This window comes from Nothobranchius furzeri, chromosome 13, assembly GCF_043380555.1.
Source record: "Nothobranchius furzeri strain GRZ-AD chromosome 13, NfurGRZ-RIMD1, whole genome shotgun sequence".
Taxonomy (NCBI): Eukaryota; Metazoa; Chordata; class Actinopteri; order Cyprinodontiformes; family Nothobranchiidae; genus Nothobranchius; species Nothobranchius furzeri.
Genome location: NC_091753.1, coordinates 62662612 through 62681874, shown reverse-complemented (window position 1 = coordinate 62681874; position 19263 = coordinate 62662612). Strand labels below are relative to the sequence as shown.

Below are 19263 nucleotides of genomic sequence, written 5' to 3'. Positions count from 1 at the left end.
GGAATGTGAGTAAATACAGCAACTTTGGCTTGAATGGAAATGATACAAAAATCAGCCTGCTTTCATGAGAGGTCATGTTTATGATGAGTGTCTCTCCTCACAGCTTAAGAGTGGTGTGCTAGTGAAAAATGTTGAATACAAAAATGGGCATGTTATTCTATACTTATGGGAGGTAAGGGAAACACTCACCAATGGTGATTTCTACATTTATATCACGTGTTTTATTAAAAAAAGAATATTTTCTGTTCAGTTACACAAGGACATTCCTGTGTTCCATGAGTTACAACTGGTACTGGAGCATGTGGTGCTACACCTAAAACCATCTACCGTCATCATCTATGATTACTACAACCCAAGTAAACTTCAACACAAAGCACACACTGCTGTTCATCATTTCATAACATAAAGAAACAGTGAACAAATTATGATTTCATGTATTGGACACTTCTGTAACTTTTCATTATTTTATTTTATTTTTTTTTTTTTTGTCATTCAGGTGATCAGAGTATTTCAGAATACCTAGCATATGCTTCAAAAGTCACCAAAGAAGATCATGGTACCAAAAAAACGGACTCAATTGCCCAAAATATTTTAAAATTTAATAAAAGATTATTTCATCGTTTTGGTCACCACCGTAATAAAAAACGCAACAACCGCAAGAGCCATCACTTTCGTCTTAAGCTCCCTAATCTCTATAAACACCGCCAGCACCATAAAAACCATAAGCTTCATCATGATGATAACTACAATGACCAACATGACACTGACCACCATCAAGACCATCATGATAGTGGGCATGACAGCAAGCAGAACAATCAATGGCAACATGATCAAAACGGCTCTGATAATGATGACCGCCATGGCCGCAATGACAACCAAGAGCACCTGGATCATCACAATGAACAGCGACATGGCCTTGAAAACCATAACAAAGACAAGGAGCATGACAACTACCACAAGCATCACAGCCATCATGACATAGACAGTAATCATGATTATGATCAAGATGATGATGATGAACATGACAATGACCACCAGCACGGCCACAAATATCACAGCCAACATGAAAAGGACCACGATCAAGACCATGAACATGACCATGATCACCAGCACAGACACAAACATCATGACAAGGACCATGATAAAGACCACGACCATGACTACAATAAAGACCATGACAAACAGCACAGCCATAAACATCACAAACATCATGCGCAAGATAGTGATCATGACCATGACCACGAAAATCACCATGACCAACAGCACAGCCACAAACATCATGACAAGGACACTGATCAAGACAGCGACCATGACCATGACCATGGCCAAGATCATGACCAACAACACAGACACAAACATCATGACAAGGACCATGATAAAGACCACGGCCATGACCACAATAAAGACCATGACAAACAGCACAGCCATAAACATCACAAACATCATGCGCAAGATAGTGATCATGACCATGACCACGAACATCACCATGACCAACAGCACAGCCACAAACATCATGACCAGGACCATGATCAAGATCACGACCATGATCAACAACACAGACACAAGCAGCACAGACACAAGCAGCACAAACACAAACATCACGACAAGGACCATGATCAAAATCACGACCATGACCATGGCCAAGATCATGACCAACAACACAGACACAAACAGCACAGACACAAACATCATGACAAGGACCATGATAAAGACCACGACCATGACCACAATAAAGACCATGACAAACAGCACAGCCATAAACATCACAAACATCATGCGCAAGATAGTGATCATGACCATGACCACGAACATCACCATGACCAACAGCACAGCCACAAACATCATGACAAGGACCATGATCAAGATCACGACCATGATCAACAACACAGACACAAGCAGCACAGACACAAGCAGCACAAACACAAACATCACGACAAGGACCATGATCAAAATCACGACCATGATCATGATCAAGAACAAGACCATCACCAACAGCACAGACACAAACATCATGACAAGGACCACGATAAAGATCACGACCAGGACCACGAACAAGACAAAGACCATGACCAACAGCAACGACACAAACAGCACAGACGCAAACATCATGACAAGGACCATGATCAAGACCACGACCATGACCACGAACAAGACAAAGACCATGACCAACAGCGCAGACACAAACATCATGACAAGGACCACGATAAAGATCACGACCAGGACCACGAACAAGACAAAGACCATGGCCAACAGCAACGACACAAACAGCACAGACGCAAACATCATGACAAGGACCACGATAAAGATCACGACCATGATCACGAACATGACCAAGACAAAAAGCAGATCAACAAACATCATGACAAGGACCATGATCAAGACCACGACCATGACCACGAACAAGACAAAGACCATGACCAACAGCACAGACACAAACATCATGACAAGGACCATGATCAAAAAAAAGACCATGATCAACAACACAGACACAAGCAGCACAAACACAAACATCACGACAAGGACCATGATCAAAATCACGACCATGATCAAGACCAAGACCATCACCAACAGCAGAAAAACAAACATCATGACATGGACCATGATCATGGTCACGACCATGACAATGATCAAAAAGATGACCATGACCAACAGCACAGACACAAAGATCATGACGAGGAGCGTGATCAAGCCCATGACCATGACCATGATAAAGACCAAGACCATGACATAAAGAACAGACACAAACATCATGACAAGGACCATAATCAAGATCACGAACATGACCATGACGATGACCAAGTCCATGACCAACAGCAACGGCACAAACAGCACAGACGCAAACATCATGACAAGGACCATGATAAAGACCACGACCATGACCACAAACAAGACAAAGACCATGACCAACAGCACAGACACAAACATCATGACAAGGACCACGATAAAGATCACGACCATGATCACGAACATGACCAAGACAAAAAGCAGAGCAACAAACATCATGACAAGGACCATGATCAAGATCACGACCATGATCACAAACAGGACCATGACCAAGACCATGACCAACAACACAGACACAAGCAGCACAGACACAAACAACATGACAAGGACCATAATCAAGATCAAGACCATGATCATGAGCATGACCACGATCATGACAGAGACCATGACCATCAGCACAGACACAAGACGCACAGACACAAACAGCACAGACACAAACACCATGACAAGGACCATGATCAAGATCACGAACATGATCACGAACATGACCATGACAGAGACCATGACCATCGGCACACACACAAACAGCACAGACACAAACATCATGACAAGGACCATGATCAAGTCCACGACCATGACCACGAACAAGACCAAGACCATGACCAACAGCACAGACACAAACATCATGACAAGGACCGTGATCAAGTCCACGACCATGACCACGAACAAGACCAAGACCATGACCAACAGCACAGACACAAACATCATGACAAGGACCATGATAAAGATCACGACTATGATCACGAACATGACCATGACCAAGACCATGACCAACAGCACAGACACAAGCAGCACAGACACAAACAGCACAGACACAAACATCATGACAAGGACCACGATCAAGACCATGACCATGTTAAAGACCAAGACCATGACCAACAGCACAGACACAAACATCATGACAAGGACCATGATCAAGACCATGACCATGACCAAGACCATGACCAACAGCACAGACACACACATCATGACAAGGACCATGATCAACACCATGACCAAGACCACGAACAAGACCAAGACCATGATGAACAGCACAGACACAAACAACATGACAAAGACCATGATCAAGATCACGAACATGATCACAAACATGACAATGACCAAGACCATGACCAACAGCACAGACACAAACAGCACAGACAAAAACAGCACAGACGCAATCATCATGCCAAGGACCATGATCAAGATCACGACCATGATCACGAACATGACCATGACCAGGACCATGGCCAACAGCACAGACACAAACATCATGACAAGGACCACAATCAAGACCACGAACATGACCATGATAAAGACCAACACCATGACCAACAGCACAGACACAAACATCATGACAAGGACCATGATCAAGATCACGACCATAATCAACAGCAGACTCACAAACATCATGTGACCATGATCGTGATCAAGGACCATGATCAAGATCACAACCATGATCACGAACATGACCATGACCAAAAGCAGTGCAACATACATCATGACAAGGACCATGATCAAGATCACCACCATGACCATGACAAGGACCATGACCAACAGCACAGACACAAGCAGCACAGACACAAACAGCACAGACACAAACATCATGACAAGGACCATGATCAAGACCACGACCATGACCACGAACATGACCATGACCAAGAGCATAGACACAAACATCATGACAAGGACCATGATCAAGATCACGACCATGATCACAAAAATGACCATGACCAACAGCACAGACACAAGCAGCACAAACACAAACAGCACAGACACAAACATCATGACAAGGACCATGATCAAGATGACAACCATCATCACAAAAATGACCATGACCAACAGCACAGACACAAGCAGCACAGACACAAACATCATGACAAGGACCATGATCAAGATCACAACGATGATCACGAAAATGACCATGACCAAGACCACGACCACAAAGAAGACCAAGACCATGATCAACAGCACAGACGCAAACATCATGACAAGGACCATGATCAAGATCCTGACCATAATCATGAACATGACCATGACCAAGACCATGACCAACAGCACAGACACAAACATCATGACAAGGACCACAATCAAGACAGCGACCATGACCATGATAAAGACCAAGACCATGACCAACAGCACAGACACAATCATCATGACAAGGACCATGATCAAGATCACGACCATAATCAACAGCAGAGCCACAAACATCGTGTGAACATGATCGTGATCAAGGACCATGATCAAGATCACGACCATGATCATGAACATGACCATGACCAAAAGCAGTGCAACAAACATCATGACAAGGACCATGATCAAGATCACCACCATGACCACGAACATGACCATGACCATGACCAAGACCATGACCAACAGCACAGACAAAAGGAGCACAGACACAAACATCATGACAAGGACCATGATCAAGACCACGACCATGACCACAAACAAGACCAACACCATGACCAACAGCACAGACACAAGCAGCACAGACACAAACATCATGACAAGGACCACAATCAAGACAGCGACCATGACCATGATAAAGACCAAGACCATGACCAACAGCACAGACACAATCATCATGACAAGGACCATGATCAAGATCACGACCATAATCAACAGCAGAGCCACAAACATCGTGTGACCATGATCGTGATCAAGGACCATGATCAAGATCACGACCATGACCACGAACATGACCATGACCATAACCAACAGCACAGACACAAACATCATGACAAGGACCATGATCAAGACCACGACCATGACCACAAACAAGACCAAGACCATGACACACAGCACAGACACAAGCAGCACAGAAAAAAACATCGTGACAAGGACCATGATAAAGATCATGACCATGACCATGAACAAGACCATGACCAACAGCACAGACAAAAGCAGCACAGAAAAAAACATCGTGACAAGGACCATGATCAAGATCATGACCATGACCATGACCAAGACCATGACCAACAGCACAGAGACAAGCAGCACAGACACAAACAGCACAGACACAAACATCATGACGAGGAACATGATCAAGACCACGACCATGACAAAGACCAAGACCATGACGAACAGCACAGACGCAAACAACGTGACAAGGACCATGATCAAGATCATGACCATGATAATGAACATGACCATGACCATGACCAAGACCATGACCAACAGCACAGACAAAAGCAGCACAGACACAAACAGCACAGACACAAACATCATGACAAGGACCACGATCAAGACCATGACCATGACCATGATAAAGACATTGACCATGACCAACAGCACAGACACAAACATCATGACAAGGACAATGATCAAGATCACGGCCATGATCAACAGCAGAGCCACGAACATCAAGTGACCATGATCGTGATCAAGGACCATGATCAAGATCACCACCATGACCACGAACATGACCATGACCAAGACCATGACCAACAGCACAGACATCATGACAAGGGCCATGATCAAGACCACGTCCATGACCACAAACAAGACCAAGACCATGACCAACAGCACAGACACAAGCAGCACAGACACAAACATCATGACAAGGACCACAATCAAGACAGCGACCATGACCATGATAAAGACCAAGACCATGACCAACAGCACAGACACAAACATAATGACAAGGACAATGATCAAGATCATGACCATGATCATGAACATGACGATGACCAAGACCATGACCAACAGCACAGACACAAGCAGCACAGACACAAACAATACAGACACAAACATCATGACAAGGACCATGATCAAGACAGCGACCATGACCATGATAAAGAACAAGACCATGACCACCAGCACAGACACAAACATCATGACAAGGACCATAATCAAGATCACGACCATGACCATGATAAAGACCAAGACCATGACCACCAGCACAGACACAAACATCATGACAAGGACCATAATCAAGATCACGACCATGACCAACAGCAGAGCCACAAACATCGTGTGACCATGATCGTGATCAAGGACCATGATCAAGATCACCACCATGACCACGAACATGACCATGACCAAGACATAGACCAACAGCACAGACACAAGCAGCACAGACACAAACAGCACAGACACAAACATCATGACAAGAAACATGATCAAGACCAAGACCATGACAAAGACCAAGACCATGACGAACAGCACAGACGCAAACAACGTGACAAGGACCATGATCAAGATCATGACCATGATAACGAACATGACCATGACCATGACCAAGACCATGACCAACAGCACAGACAAAAGCAGCACAGACACAAACAGCACAGACACAAACATCATGACAAGGACCACGATCAAGACCATGACCATGACCATGATAAAGACCAAGACCATGACCAACAGCACAGACACAAACATCATGACAAGGACAATGATCAAGATCACGGCCATGATCAACAGCAGAGCCACGAACATCGAGTGACCATGATCGTGATCAAGGACCATGATCAAGATCACCACCATGACCACGAACATGACCATGACCAAGACCATGACCAACAGCACAGAGACAAGCAGCACAGACACAAACAGCACAGACACAAACATCATGACGAGGAACATGATCAAGACCACGACCATGACAAAGACCAAGACCATGACGAACAGCACAGACGCAAACAACGTGACAAGGACCATGATCAAGATCATGACCATGATAATGAACATGACCATGACCATGACCAAGACCATGACCAACAGCACAGACAAAAGCAGCACAGACACAAACAGCACAGACACAAACATCATGACAAGGACCACGATCAAGACCATGACCATGACCATGATAAAGACATAGACCATGACCAACAGCACAGACACAAACATCATGACAAGGACAATGATCAAGATCACGGCCATGATCAACAGCAGAGCCACGAACATCAAGTGACCATGATCGTGATCAAGGACCATGATCAAGATCACCACCATGACCACGAACATGACCATGACCATGACCATGACCAACAGCACAGACACAAACATCATGACAAGGGCCATGATCAAGACCACGACCATGACCACAAACAAGACCAAGACCATGACCAACAGCACAGACACAAGCAGCACAGAAAAAAACATCATGACAAGGACCATGATCAAGATCACGACCATGATCACGAACATGACCATGACCATGAACAAGACCATGACCAACAGCACAGACACAAGCAGCACAGACACAAACATCATGACAAGGACCATGATCAAGATCACAACCATGATCACGAACATGACCATGACCAAGACCACGACCACAAAGAAGACGAAGACCATGACCAACAGCACAGACACAAACATCATGACAAGGACCACAATCAAGACAGCGACCATGACAATGATAAAGACAAAGACCATGACCACCAGCACAGACACAAACATCATGACAAGGACCATGATCAAGATCACGACCATGATCAACAGCAGAGCCACAAACATCGTGTGACCATGATCGTGATCAAGGACCATGATCAAGATCACCACCATGACCACGAACATGACCATGACCATGACGAAGACCATGGCCAACGGTACAGACACAAGCAGCACAGACACAAACAGCACAGACACAAACATCATGACAAGGAACATGATCAAGACCACGACCATGACCACGAACAAGACCATGACCACGAACAAGACCAAGACCATGACGAACAGCACAGACACAAACAACGTGACAAGGACCATGATCAAGATCATGACCATGATAACGAACATGACCATGACCAAGACCATGACCAACAGCACAGACAAAAGCAGCACAGACACAAACAGCACAGACACAAACATCATGACAAGGACCATGATCAAGACCATGACCATGACCACGATAAAGACCAAGACCATAACCAACAGCACAGACACAAACATCATGACAAGGACCATGATCAAGACCATGACCATGACCATGATAAAGACCAAGACCATAACCAACAGCACAGACACAAACATCATGACAAGGACAATGATCAAGACCATGACCATGACCATGATAAAGACCAAGACCATAACCAACAGCACAGACACAAACATCATGACAAGGACCATGATCAAGATCACGGCCATGATCAACAGCAAAGCCACAAACATCGAGTGACCATGATCGTGATCAAGGACCATGATCAAGATAACCACCATGACCAAGAACATGACCATGACCATGACCAAGACCATGCCCAACAGCACAGACACAAACATCATGACAAGGACCACGATCAAGACCATGACCATGACCATGATAAAGACCAAGACCATGACCAACAGCACAGACACAAACATCATAACAAGGACAATGGTCAAGATAACGGCCATGATCAACAGCAGAGCCACGAACATGAAGAGACCATGATCGTGATCAAGGACCATGATCAAGATCACCACCATGACCACGAACATGACCATGACCATGACCAACAGCACAGACACAAACAGCACAGACACAAACTTCATGACAAGGACCATGATCAAGACCAAGACCATGACCAACAGCACAGACAAAAGCAGCACAGACACAAACAGCACAGACACAAACATCATGACAAGGACCATGATAAAGACCACGACCATGACCACAATAAAGACCATGACAAACAGCACAGCCATAAACATCACAAACATCATGCGCAAGATAGTGATCATGACCATGACCACGAACATCACCATGACCAACAGCACAGCCACAAACATCATGACAAGGACCATGATCAAGATCACGACCATGATCAACAACACAGACACAAGCAGCACAGACACAAGCAGCACAAACACAAACATCACGACAAGGACCATGATCAAAATCACGACCATGATCATGATCAAGAACAAGACCATCACCAACAGCACAGACACAAACATCATGACAAGGACCACGATAAAGATCACGACCAGGACCACGAACAAGACAAAGACCATGACCAACAGCAACGACACAAACAGCACAGACGCAAACATCATGACAAGGACCATGATCAAGACCACGACCATGACCACGAACAAGACAAAGACCATGACCAACAGCGCAGACACAAACATCATGACAAGGACCACGATAAAGATCACGACCAGGACCACGAACAAGACAAAGACCATGGCCAACAGCAACGACACAAACAGCACAGACGCAAACATCATGACAAGGACCACGATAAAGATCACGACCATGATCACGAACATGACCAAGACAAAAAGCAGATCAACAAACATCATGACAAGGACCATGATCAAGACCACGACCATGACCACGAACAAGACAAAGACCATGACCAACAGCACAGACACAAACATCATGACAAGGACCATGATCAAAAAAAAGACCATGATCAACAACACAGACACAAGCAGCACAAACACAAACATCACGACAAGGACCATGATCAAAATCACGACCATGATCAAGACCAAGACCATCACCAACAGCAGAAAAACAAACATCATGACATGGACCATGATCATGGTCACGACCATGACAATGATCAAAAAGATGACCATGACCAACAGCACAGACACAAAGATCATGACGAGGAGCGTGATCAAGCCCATGACCATGACCATGATAAAGACCAAGACCATGACATAAAGAACAGACACAAACATCATGACAAGGACCATAATCAAGATCACGAACATGACCATGACGATGACCAAGTCCATGACCAACAGCAACGGCACAAACAGCACAGACGCAAACATCATGACAAGGACCATGATAAAGACCACGACCATGACCACAAACAAGACAAAGACCATGACCAACAGCACAGACACAAACATCATGACAAGGACCACGATAAAGATCACGACCATGATCACGAACATGACCAAGACAAAAAGCAGAGCAACAAACATCATGACAAGGACCATGATCAAGATCACGACCATGATCACAAACAGGACCATGACCAAGACCATGACCAACAACACAGACACAAGCAGCACAGACACAAACAACATGACAAGGACCATAATCAAGATCAAGACCATGATCATGAGCATGACCACGATCATGACAGAGACCATGACCATCAGCACAGACACAAGACGCACAGACACAAACAGCACAGACACAAACACCATGACAAGGACCATGATCAAGATCACGAACATGATCACGAACATGACCATGACAGAGACCATGACCATCGGCACACACACAAACAGCACAGACACAAACATCATGACAAGGACCATGATCAAGTCCACGACCATGACCACGAACAAGACCAAGACCATGACCAACAGCACAGACACAAACATCATGACAAGGACCGTGATCAAGTCCACGACCATGACCACGAACAAGACCAAGACCATGACCAACAGCACAGACACAAACATCATGACAAGGACCATGATAAAGATCACGACTATGATCACGAACATGACCATGACCAAGACCATGACCAACAGCACAGACACAAGCAGCACAGACACAAACAGCACAGACACAAACATCATGACAAGGACCACGATCAAGACCATGACCATGTTAAAGACCAAGACCATGACCAACAGCACAGACACAAACATCATGACAAGGACCATGATCAAGACCATGACCATGACCAAGACCATGACCAACAGCACAGACACACACATCATGACAAGGACCATGATCAACACCATGACCAAGACCACGAACAAGACCAAGACCATGATGAACAGCACAGACACAAACAACATGACAAAGACCATGATCAAGATCACGAACATGATCACAAACATGACAATGACCAAGACCATGACCAACAGCACAGACACAAACAGCACAGACAAAAACAGCACAGACGCAATCATCATGCCAAGGACCATGATCAAGATCACGACCATGATCACGAACATGACCATGACCAGGACCATGGCCAACAGCACAGACACAAACATCATGACAAGGACCACAATCAAGACCACGAACATGACCATGATAAAGACCAACACCATGACCAACAGCACAGACACAAACATCATGACAAGGACCATGATCAAGATCACGACCATAATCAACAGCAGACTCACAAACATCATGTGACCATGATCGTGATCAAGGACCATGATCAAGATCACAACCATGATCACGAACATGACCATGACCAAAAGCAGTGCAACATACATCATGACAAGGACCATGATCAAGATCACCACCATGACCATGACAAGGACCATGACCAACAGCACAGACACAAGCAGCACAGACACAAACAGCACAGACACAAACATCATGACAAGGACCATGATCAAGACCACGACCATGACCACGAACATGACCATGACCAAGAGCATAGACACAAACATCATGACAAGGACCATGATCAAGATCACGACCATGATCACAAAAATGACCATGACCAACAGCACAGACACAAGCAGCACAAACACAAACAGCACAGACACAAACATCATGACAAGGACCATGATCAAGATGACAACCATCATCACAAAAATGACCATGACCAACAGCACAGACACAAGCAGCACAGACACAAACATCATGACAAGGACCATGATCAAGATCACAACGATGATCACGAAAATGACCATGACCAAGACCACGACCACAAAGAAGACCAAGACCATGATCAACAGCACAGACGCAAACATCATGACAAGGACCATGATCAAGATCCTGACCATAATCATGAACATGACCATGACCAAGACCATGACCAACAGCACAGACACAAACATCATGACAAGGACCACAATCAAGACAGCGACCATGACCATGATAAAGACCAAGACCATGACCAACAGCACAGACACAATCATCATGACAAGGACCATGATCAAGATCACGACCATAATCAACAGCAGAGCCACAAACATCGTGTGAACATGATCGTGATCAAGGACCATGATCAAGATCACGACCATGATCATGAACATGACCATGACCAAAAGCAGTGCAACAAACATCATGACAAGGACCATGATCAAGATCACCACCATGACCACGAACATGACCATGACCATGACCAAGACCATGACCAACAGCACAGACAAAAGGAGCACAGACACAAACATCATGACAAGGACCATGATCAAGACCACGACCATGACCACAAACAAGACCAACACCATGACCAACAGCACAGACACAAGCAGCACAGACACAAACATCATGACAAGGACCACAATCAAGACAGCGACCATGACCATGATAAAGACCAAGACCATGACCAACAGCACAGACACAATCATCATGACAAGGACCATGATCAAGATCACGACCATAATCAACAGCAGAGCCACAAACATCGTGTGACCATGATCGTGATCAAGGACCATGATCAAGATCACGACCATGACCACGAACATGACCATGACCATAACCAACAGCACAGACACAAACATCATGACAAGGACCATGATCAAGACCACGACCATGACCACAAACAAGACCAAGACCATGACACACAGCACAGACACAAGCAGCACAGAAAAAAACATCGTGACAAGGACCATGATAAAGATCATGACCATGACCATGAACAAGACCATGACCAACAGCACAGACAAAAGCAGCACAGAAAAAAACATCGTGACAAGGACCATGATCAAGATCATGACCATGACCATGACCAAGACCATGACCAACAGCACAGAGACAAGCAGCACAGACACAAACAGCACAGACACAAACATCATGACGAGGAACATGATCAAGACCACGACCATGACAAAGACCAAGACCATGACGAACAGCACAGACGCAAACAACGTGACAAGGACCATGATCAAGATCATGACCATGATAATGAACATGACCATGACCATGACCAAGACCATGACCAACAGCACAGACAAAAGCAGCACAGACACAAACAGCACAGACACAAACATCATGACAAGGACCACGATCAAGACCATGACCATGACCATGATAAAGACATTGACCATGACCAACAGCACAGACACAAACATCATGACAAGGACAATGATCAAGATCACGGCCATGATCAACAGCAGAGCCACGAACATCAAGTGACCATGATCGTGATCAAGGACCATGATCAAGATCACCACCATGACCACGAACATGACCATGACCAAGACCATGACCAACAGCACAGACATCATGACAAGGGCCATGATCAAGACCACGTCCATGACCACAAACAAGACCAAGACCATGACCAACAGCACAGACACAAGCAGCACAGACACAAACATCATGACAAGGACCACAATCAAGACAGCGACCATGACCATGATAAAGACCAAGACCATGACCAACAGCACAGACACAAACATAATGACAAGGACAATGATCAAGATCATGACCATGATCATGAACATGACGATGACCAAGACCATGACCAACAGCACAGACACAAGCAGCACAGACACAAACAATACAGACACAAACATCATGACAAGGACCATGATCAAGACAGCGACCATGACCATGATAAAGAACAAGACCATGACCACCAGCACAGACACAAACATCATGACAAGGACCATAATCAAGATCACGACCATGACCATGATAAAGACCAAGACCATGACCACCAGCACAGACACAAACATCATGACAAGGACCATAATCAAGATCACGACCATGACCAACAGCAGAGCCACAAACATCGTGTGACCATGATCGTGATCAAGGACCATGATCAAGATCACCACCATGACCACGAACATGACCATGACCAAGACATAGACCAACAGCACAGACACAAGCAGCACAGACACAAACAGCACAGACACAAACATCATGACAAGAAACATGATCAAGACCAAGACCATGACAAAGACCAAGACCATGACGAACAGCACAGACGCAAACAACGTGACAAGGACCATGATCAAGATCATGACCATGATAACGAACATGACCATGACCATGACCAAGACCATGACCAACAGCACAGACAAAAGCAGCACAGACACAAACAGCACAGACACAAACATCATGACAAGGACCACGATCAAGACCATGACCATGACCATGATAAAGACCAAGACCATGACCAACAGCACAGACACAAACATCATGACAAGGACAATGATCAAGATCACGGCCATGATCAACAGCAGAGCCACGAACATCGAGTGACCATGATCGTGATCAAGGACCATGATCAAGATCACCACCATGACCACGAACATGACCATGACCAAGACCATGACCAACAGCACAGAGACAAGCAGCACAGACACAAACAGCACAGACACAAACATCATGACGAGGAACATGATCAAGACCACGACCATGACAAAGACCAAGACCATGACGAACAGCACAGACGCAAACAACGTGACAAGGACCATGATCAAGATCATGACCATGATAATGAACATGACCATGACCATGACCAAGACCATGACCAACAGCACAGACAAAAGCAGCACAGACACAAACAGCACAGACACAAACATCATGACAAGGACCACGATCAAGACCATGACCATGACCATGATAAAGACATAGACCATGACCAACAGCACAGACACAAACATCATGACAAGGACAATGATCAAGATCACGGCCATGATCAACAGCAGAGCCACGAACATCAAGTGACCATGATCGTGATCAAGGACCATGATCAAGATCACCACCATGACCACGAACATGACCATGACCATGACCATGACCAACAGCACAGACACAAACATCATGACAAGGGCCATGATCAAGACCACGACCATGACCACAAACAAGACCAAGACCATGACCAACAGCACAGACACAAGCAGCACAGAAAAAAACATCATGACAAGGACCATGATCAAGATCACGACCATGATCACGAACATGACCATGACCATGAACAAGACCATGACCAACAGCACAGACACAAGCAGCACAGACACAAACATCATGACAAGGACCATGATCAAGATCACAACCATGATCACGAACATGACCATGACCAAGACCACGACCACAAAGAAGACGAAGACCATGACCAACAGCACAGACACAAACATCATGACAAGGACCACAATCAAGACAGCGACCATGACAATGATAAAGACAAAGACCATGACCACCAGCACAGACACAAACATCATGACAAGGACCATGATCAAGATCACGACCATGATCAACAGCAGAGCCACAAACATCGTGTGACCATGATCGTGATCAAGGACCATGATCAAGATCACCACCATGACCACGAACATGACCATGACCATGACGAAGACCATGGCCAACGGTACAGACACAAGCAGCACAGACACAAACAGCACAGACACAAACATCATGACAAGGAACATGATCAAGACCACGACCATGACCACGAACAAGACCATGACCACGAACAAGACCAAGACCATGACGAACAGCACAGACACAAACAACGTGACAAGGACCATGATCAAGATCATGACCATGATAACGAACATGACCATGACCAAGACCATGACCAACAGCACAGACAAAAGCAGCACAGACACAAACAGCACAGACACAAACATCATGACAAGGACCATGATCAAGACCATGACCATGACCACGATAAAGACCAAGACCATAACCAACAGCACAGACACAAACATCATGACAAGGACCATGATCAAGACCATGACCATGACCATGATAAAGACCAAGACCATAACCAACAGCACAGACACAAACATCATGACAAGGACAATGATCAAGACCATGACCATGACCATGATAAAGACCAAGACCATAACCAACAGCACAGACACAAACATCATGACAAGGACCATGATCAAGATCACGGCCATGATCAACAGCAAAGCCACAAACATCGAGTGACCATGATCGTGATCAAGGACCATGATCAAGATAACCACCATGACCAAGAACATGACCATGACCATGACCAAGACCATGCCCAACAGCACAGACACAAACATCATGACAAGGACCACGATCAAGACCATGACCATGACCATGATAAAGACCAAGACCATGACCAACAGCACAGACACAAACATCATAACAAGGACAATGGTCAAGATAACGGCCATGATCAACAGCAGAGCCACGAACATGAAGAGACCATGATCGTGATCAAGGACCATGATCAAGATCACCACCATGACCACGAACATGACCATGACCATGACCAACAGCACAGACACAAACAGCACAGACACAAACTTCATGACAAGGACCATGATCAAGACCAAGACCATGACCACAAACAAGACCAAGACCATGACCAACAGCACAGGCACAAGCAGCAGAGAAAAAAACATCGTGACAAGGACCATGATCAAGATCACGACCATGATCACGAACATGACCATGACCATGACCAAGACAATGACCAACAGCACAGACACAAGCAGCACAGACACAAACATCATGACAAGGACCATGATCAAGACCATGACCATGACCATGATAAAGACCAAGACCATAACCAACAGCACAGACACAAACATCATGACAAGGACCATGATCAAGATCACGGCCATGATCAACAGCAGAGCCACAAACAACGAGTGACCATGATCGTGATCAAGGACCATGATCAAGATAACCACCATGACCAAGAACATGACCATGACCATGACCAAGACCATGCCCAACAGCACAGACACAAGCAGCACAGACACAAACAGCACAGACACAAACATCATGACAAGGAACATGATCAAGGCCATGACCGCGAACAAGACCAACACCATGACGAACAGCACAGACACAAACAACGTGACAAGGACCATGATCAAGATCATGAACATGATAACGAACATGACCATGACCATGACCAACAGCACAGACAAAACCAGCACAGACACAAACATCATGACCAGGACCACGATCAAGACCATGACCATGATAAAGACCATGACCAACAGCACAGACACAAACATCATGACAAGGACCACGATCAAGACCATGACCATGACCATGATAAAGACCAAGACCATGACCAACAGCACAGACACAAACATCATAACAAGGACAATGGTCAAGATAACGGCCATGATCAACAGCAGAGCCACGACCATGAAGAGACCATGATCGTGATCAAGGACCATGATCAAGATCACCACCATGACCACGAACATGACCATGACCATAACCAACAGCACAGACACAAACAGCACAGACACAAACATCATGACAAGGACCATGATCAAGACCACGACCATGACCACAAACAAGACCAAGACCATGACCAACAGCACAGGCACAAGCAGCAGAGAAAAAAACATCGTGACAAGGACCATGATCAAGATCACGACCATGATCACGAACATGACCATGACCATGACCAAGACCATGACCAACAGCACAGACACAAGCAGCACAGACACAAACATCATGACAAGGACCATGATCAAGATCACGACCATGATCACGAAAATCACCATGACCAGGACCAAGACCATGACCAACAGCACAGACACAAACATCATGACCAGGACAATGATCAAGATCATGACCATGATCATGAACATGACCATGACCAAGACCATGACCAACAGCACAGACACAAACATCATGACAAGGACCACAATCAAGACAGCGACCATGACCATGATAAAGACAAAGACCATGACCACCAGCACAGACACAATCATCCTGACAAGGACCGTGATCATGATCACGACCATGATCAACAGCAGAGCCACAAACATCGTGTGACCATGATCGTGATCAAGGACCATGATCAAGATCACCACCATGACCACGAACATGACCATGACCATGACCAAGACCATGACCAACAGCACAGACACAAGCAGCACAGACACAAACAGCACAGACACAAACATCATGACAAGGAACATGATCAAGACCACGACCATGACCACGAACAAGACCAAGACCATGACGAACAGCACAGACACAAACAACGTGGCAAGGACCATGATCAAGATCATGACCATGATAACGAACATGACCATGACCAAGACCATGACCAACAGCACAGACAAAAGCAGCACAGACACAAACAGCACAGACACAAACATCATGACAAGGACCACGATCAAGACCATGACCATGATCAACAGCAGAGCCACAAACATCGAGTGACCATGATCGTGATCAAGGACCATGATCAAGATAACCACCATGACCAAGAACATGACCATGACCATGACCAAGACCATGCCCAACAGCACAGACACAAGCAGCACAGACACAAACAGCACAGACACAAACATCATGACAAGGAACATGATCAAGGCCATGACCACGAACAAGACCAAGACAATGACGAACAGCACAGACACAAACAACGTGACAAGGACCATGATCAAGATCATGACCATGATAACGAGCATGACCATGACCATGACCAACAGCACAGACACAAACATCATTACAAGGACCATGATCAAGATCACGGCCATGATCACGAACATGACCATGACCAAGACCATGACCAACATCACAGACACAAACAACGTGACAAGGACCATGATCAAGATCATGACCATGATAACGAACATGACCATGACCAAGACCATGACCAACAGCACAGACAAAAGCAGCACAGACACAAACAGCACAGACACAAACATCAT

General features: G+C 45.3%; 1 protein-coding gene across 1 annotated transcript in view; it reads left to right on the top strand.

The window, feature by feature from the left end:
• LOC107373536 (uncharacterized) overlaps positions 1 to 19263 on the top strand; it is a 76718-nt gene that overhangs the window by 43991 nt on the left and 13464 nt on the right. The window contains exons 25-28 of the mRNA XM_070543754.1: positions 1 to 5; positions 104 to 172; positions 251 to 356; positions 497 to 19263. The exon at positions 1 to 5 is cut by the window's left edge and continues 86 nt beyond it; the exon at positions 497 to 19263 is cut by the window's right edge and continues 13464 nt beyond it. Coding sequence (XP_070399855.1) covers positions 1 to 5; positions 104 to 172; positions 251 to 356; positions 497 to 19263 — 18947 coding nt within the window. The remainder of the gene's footprint in view (positions 6 to 103; positions 173 to 250; positions 357 to 496) is intronic.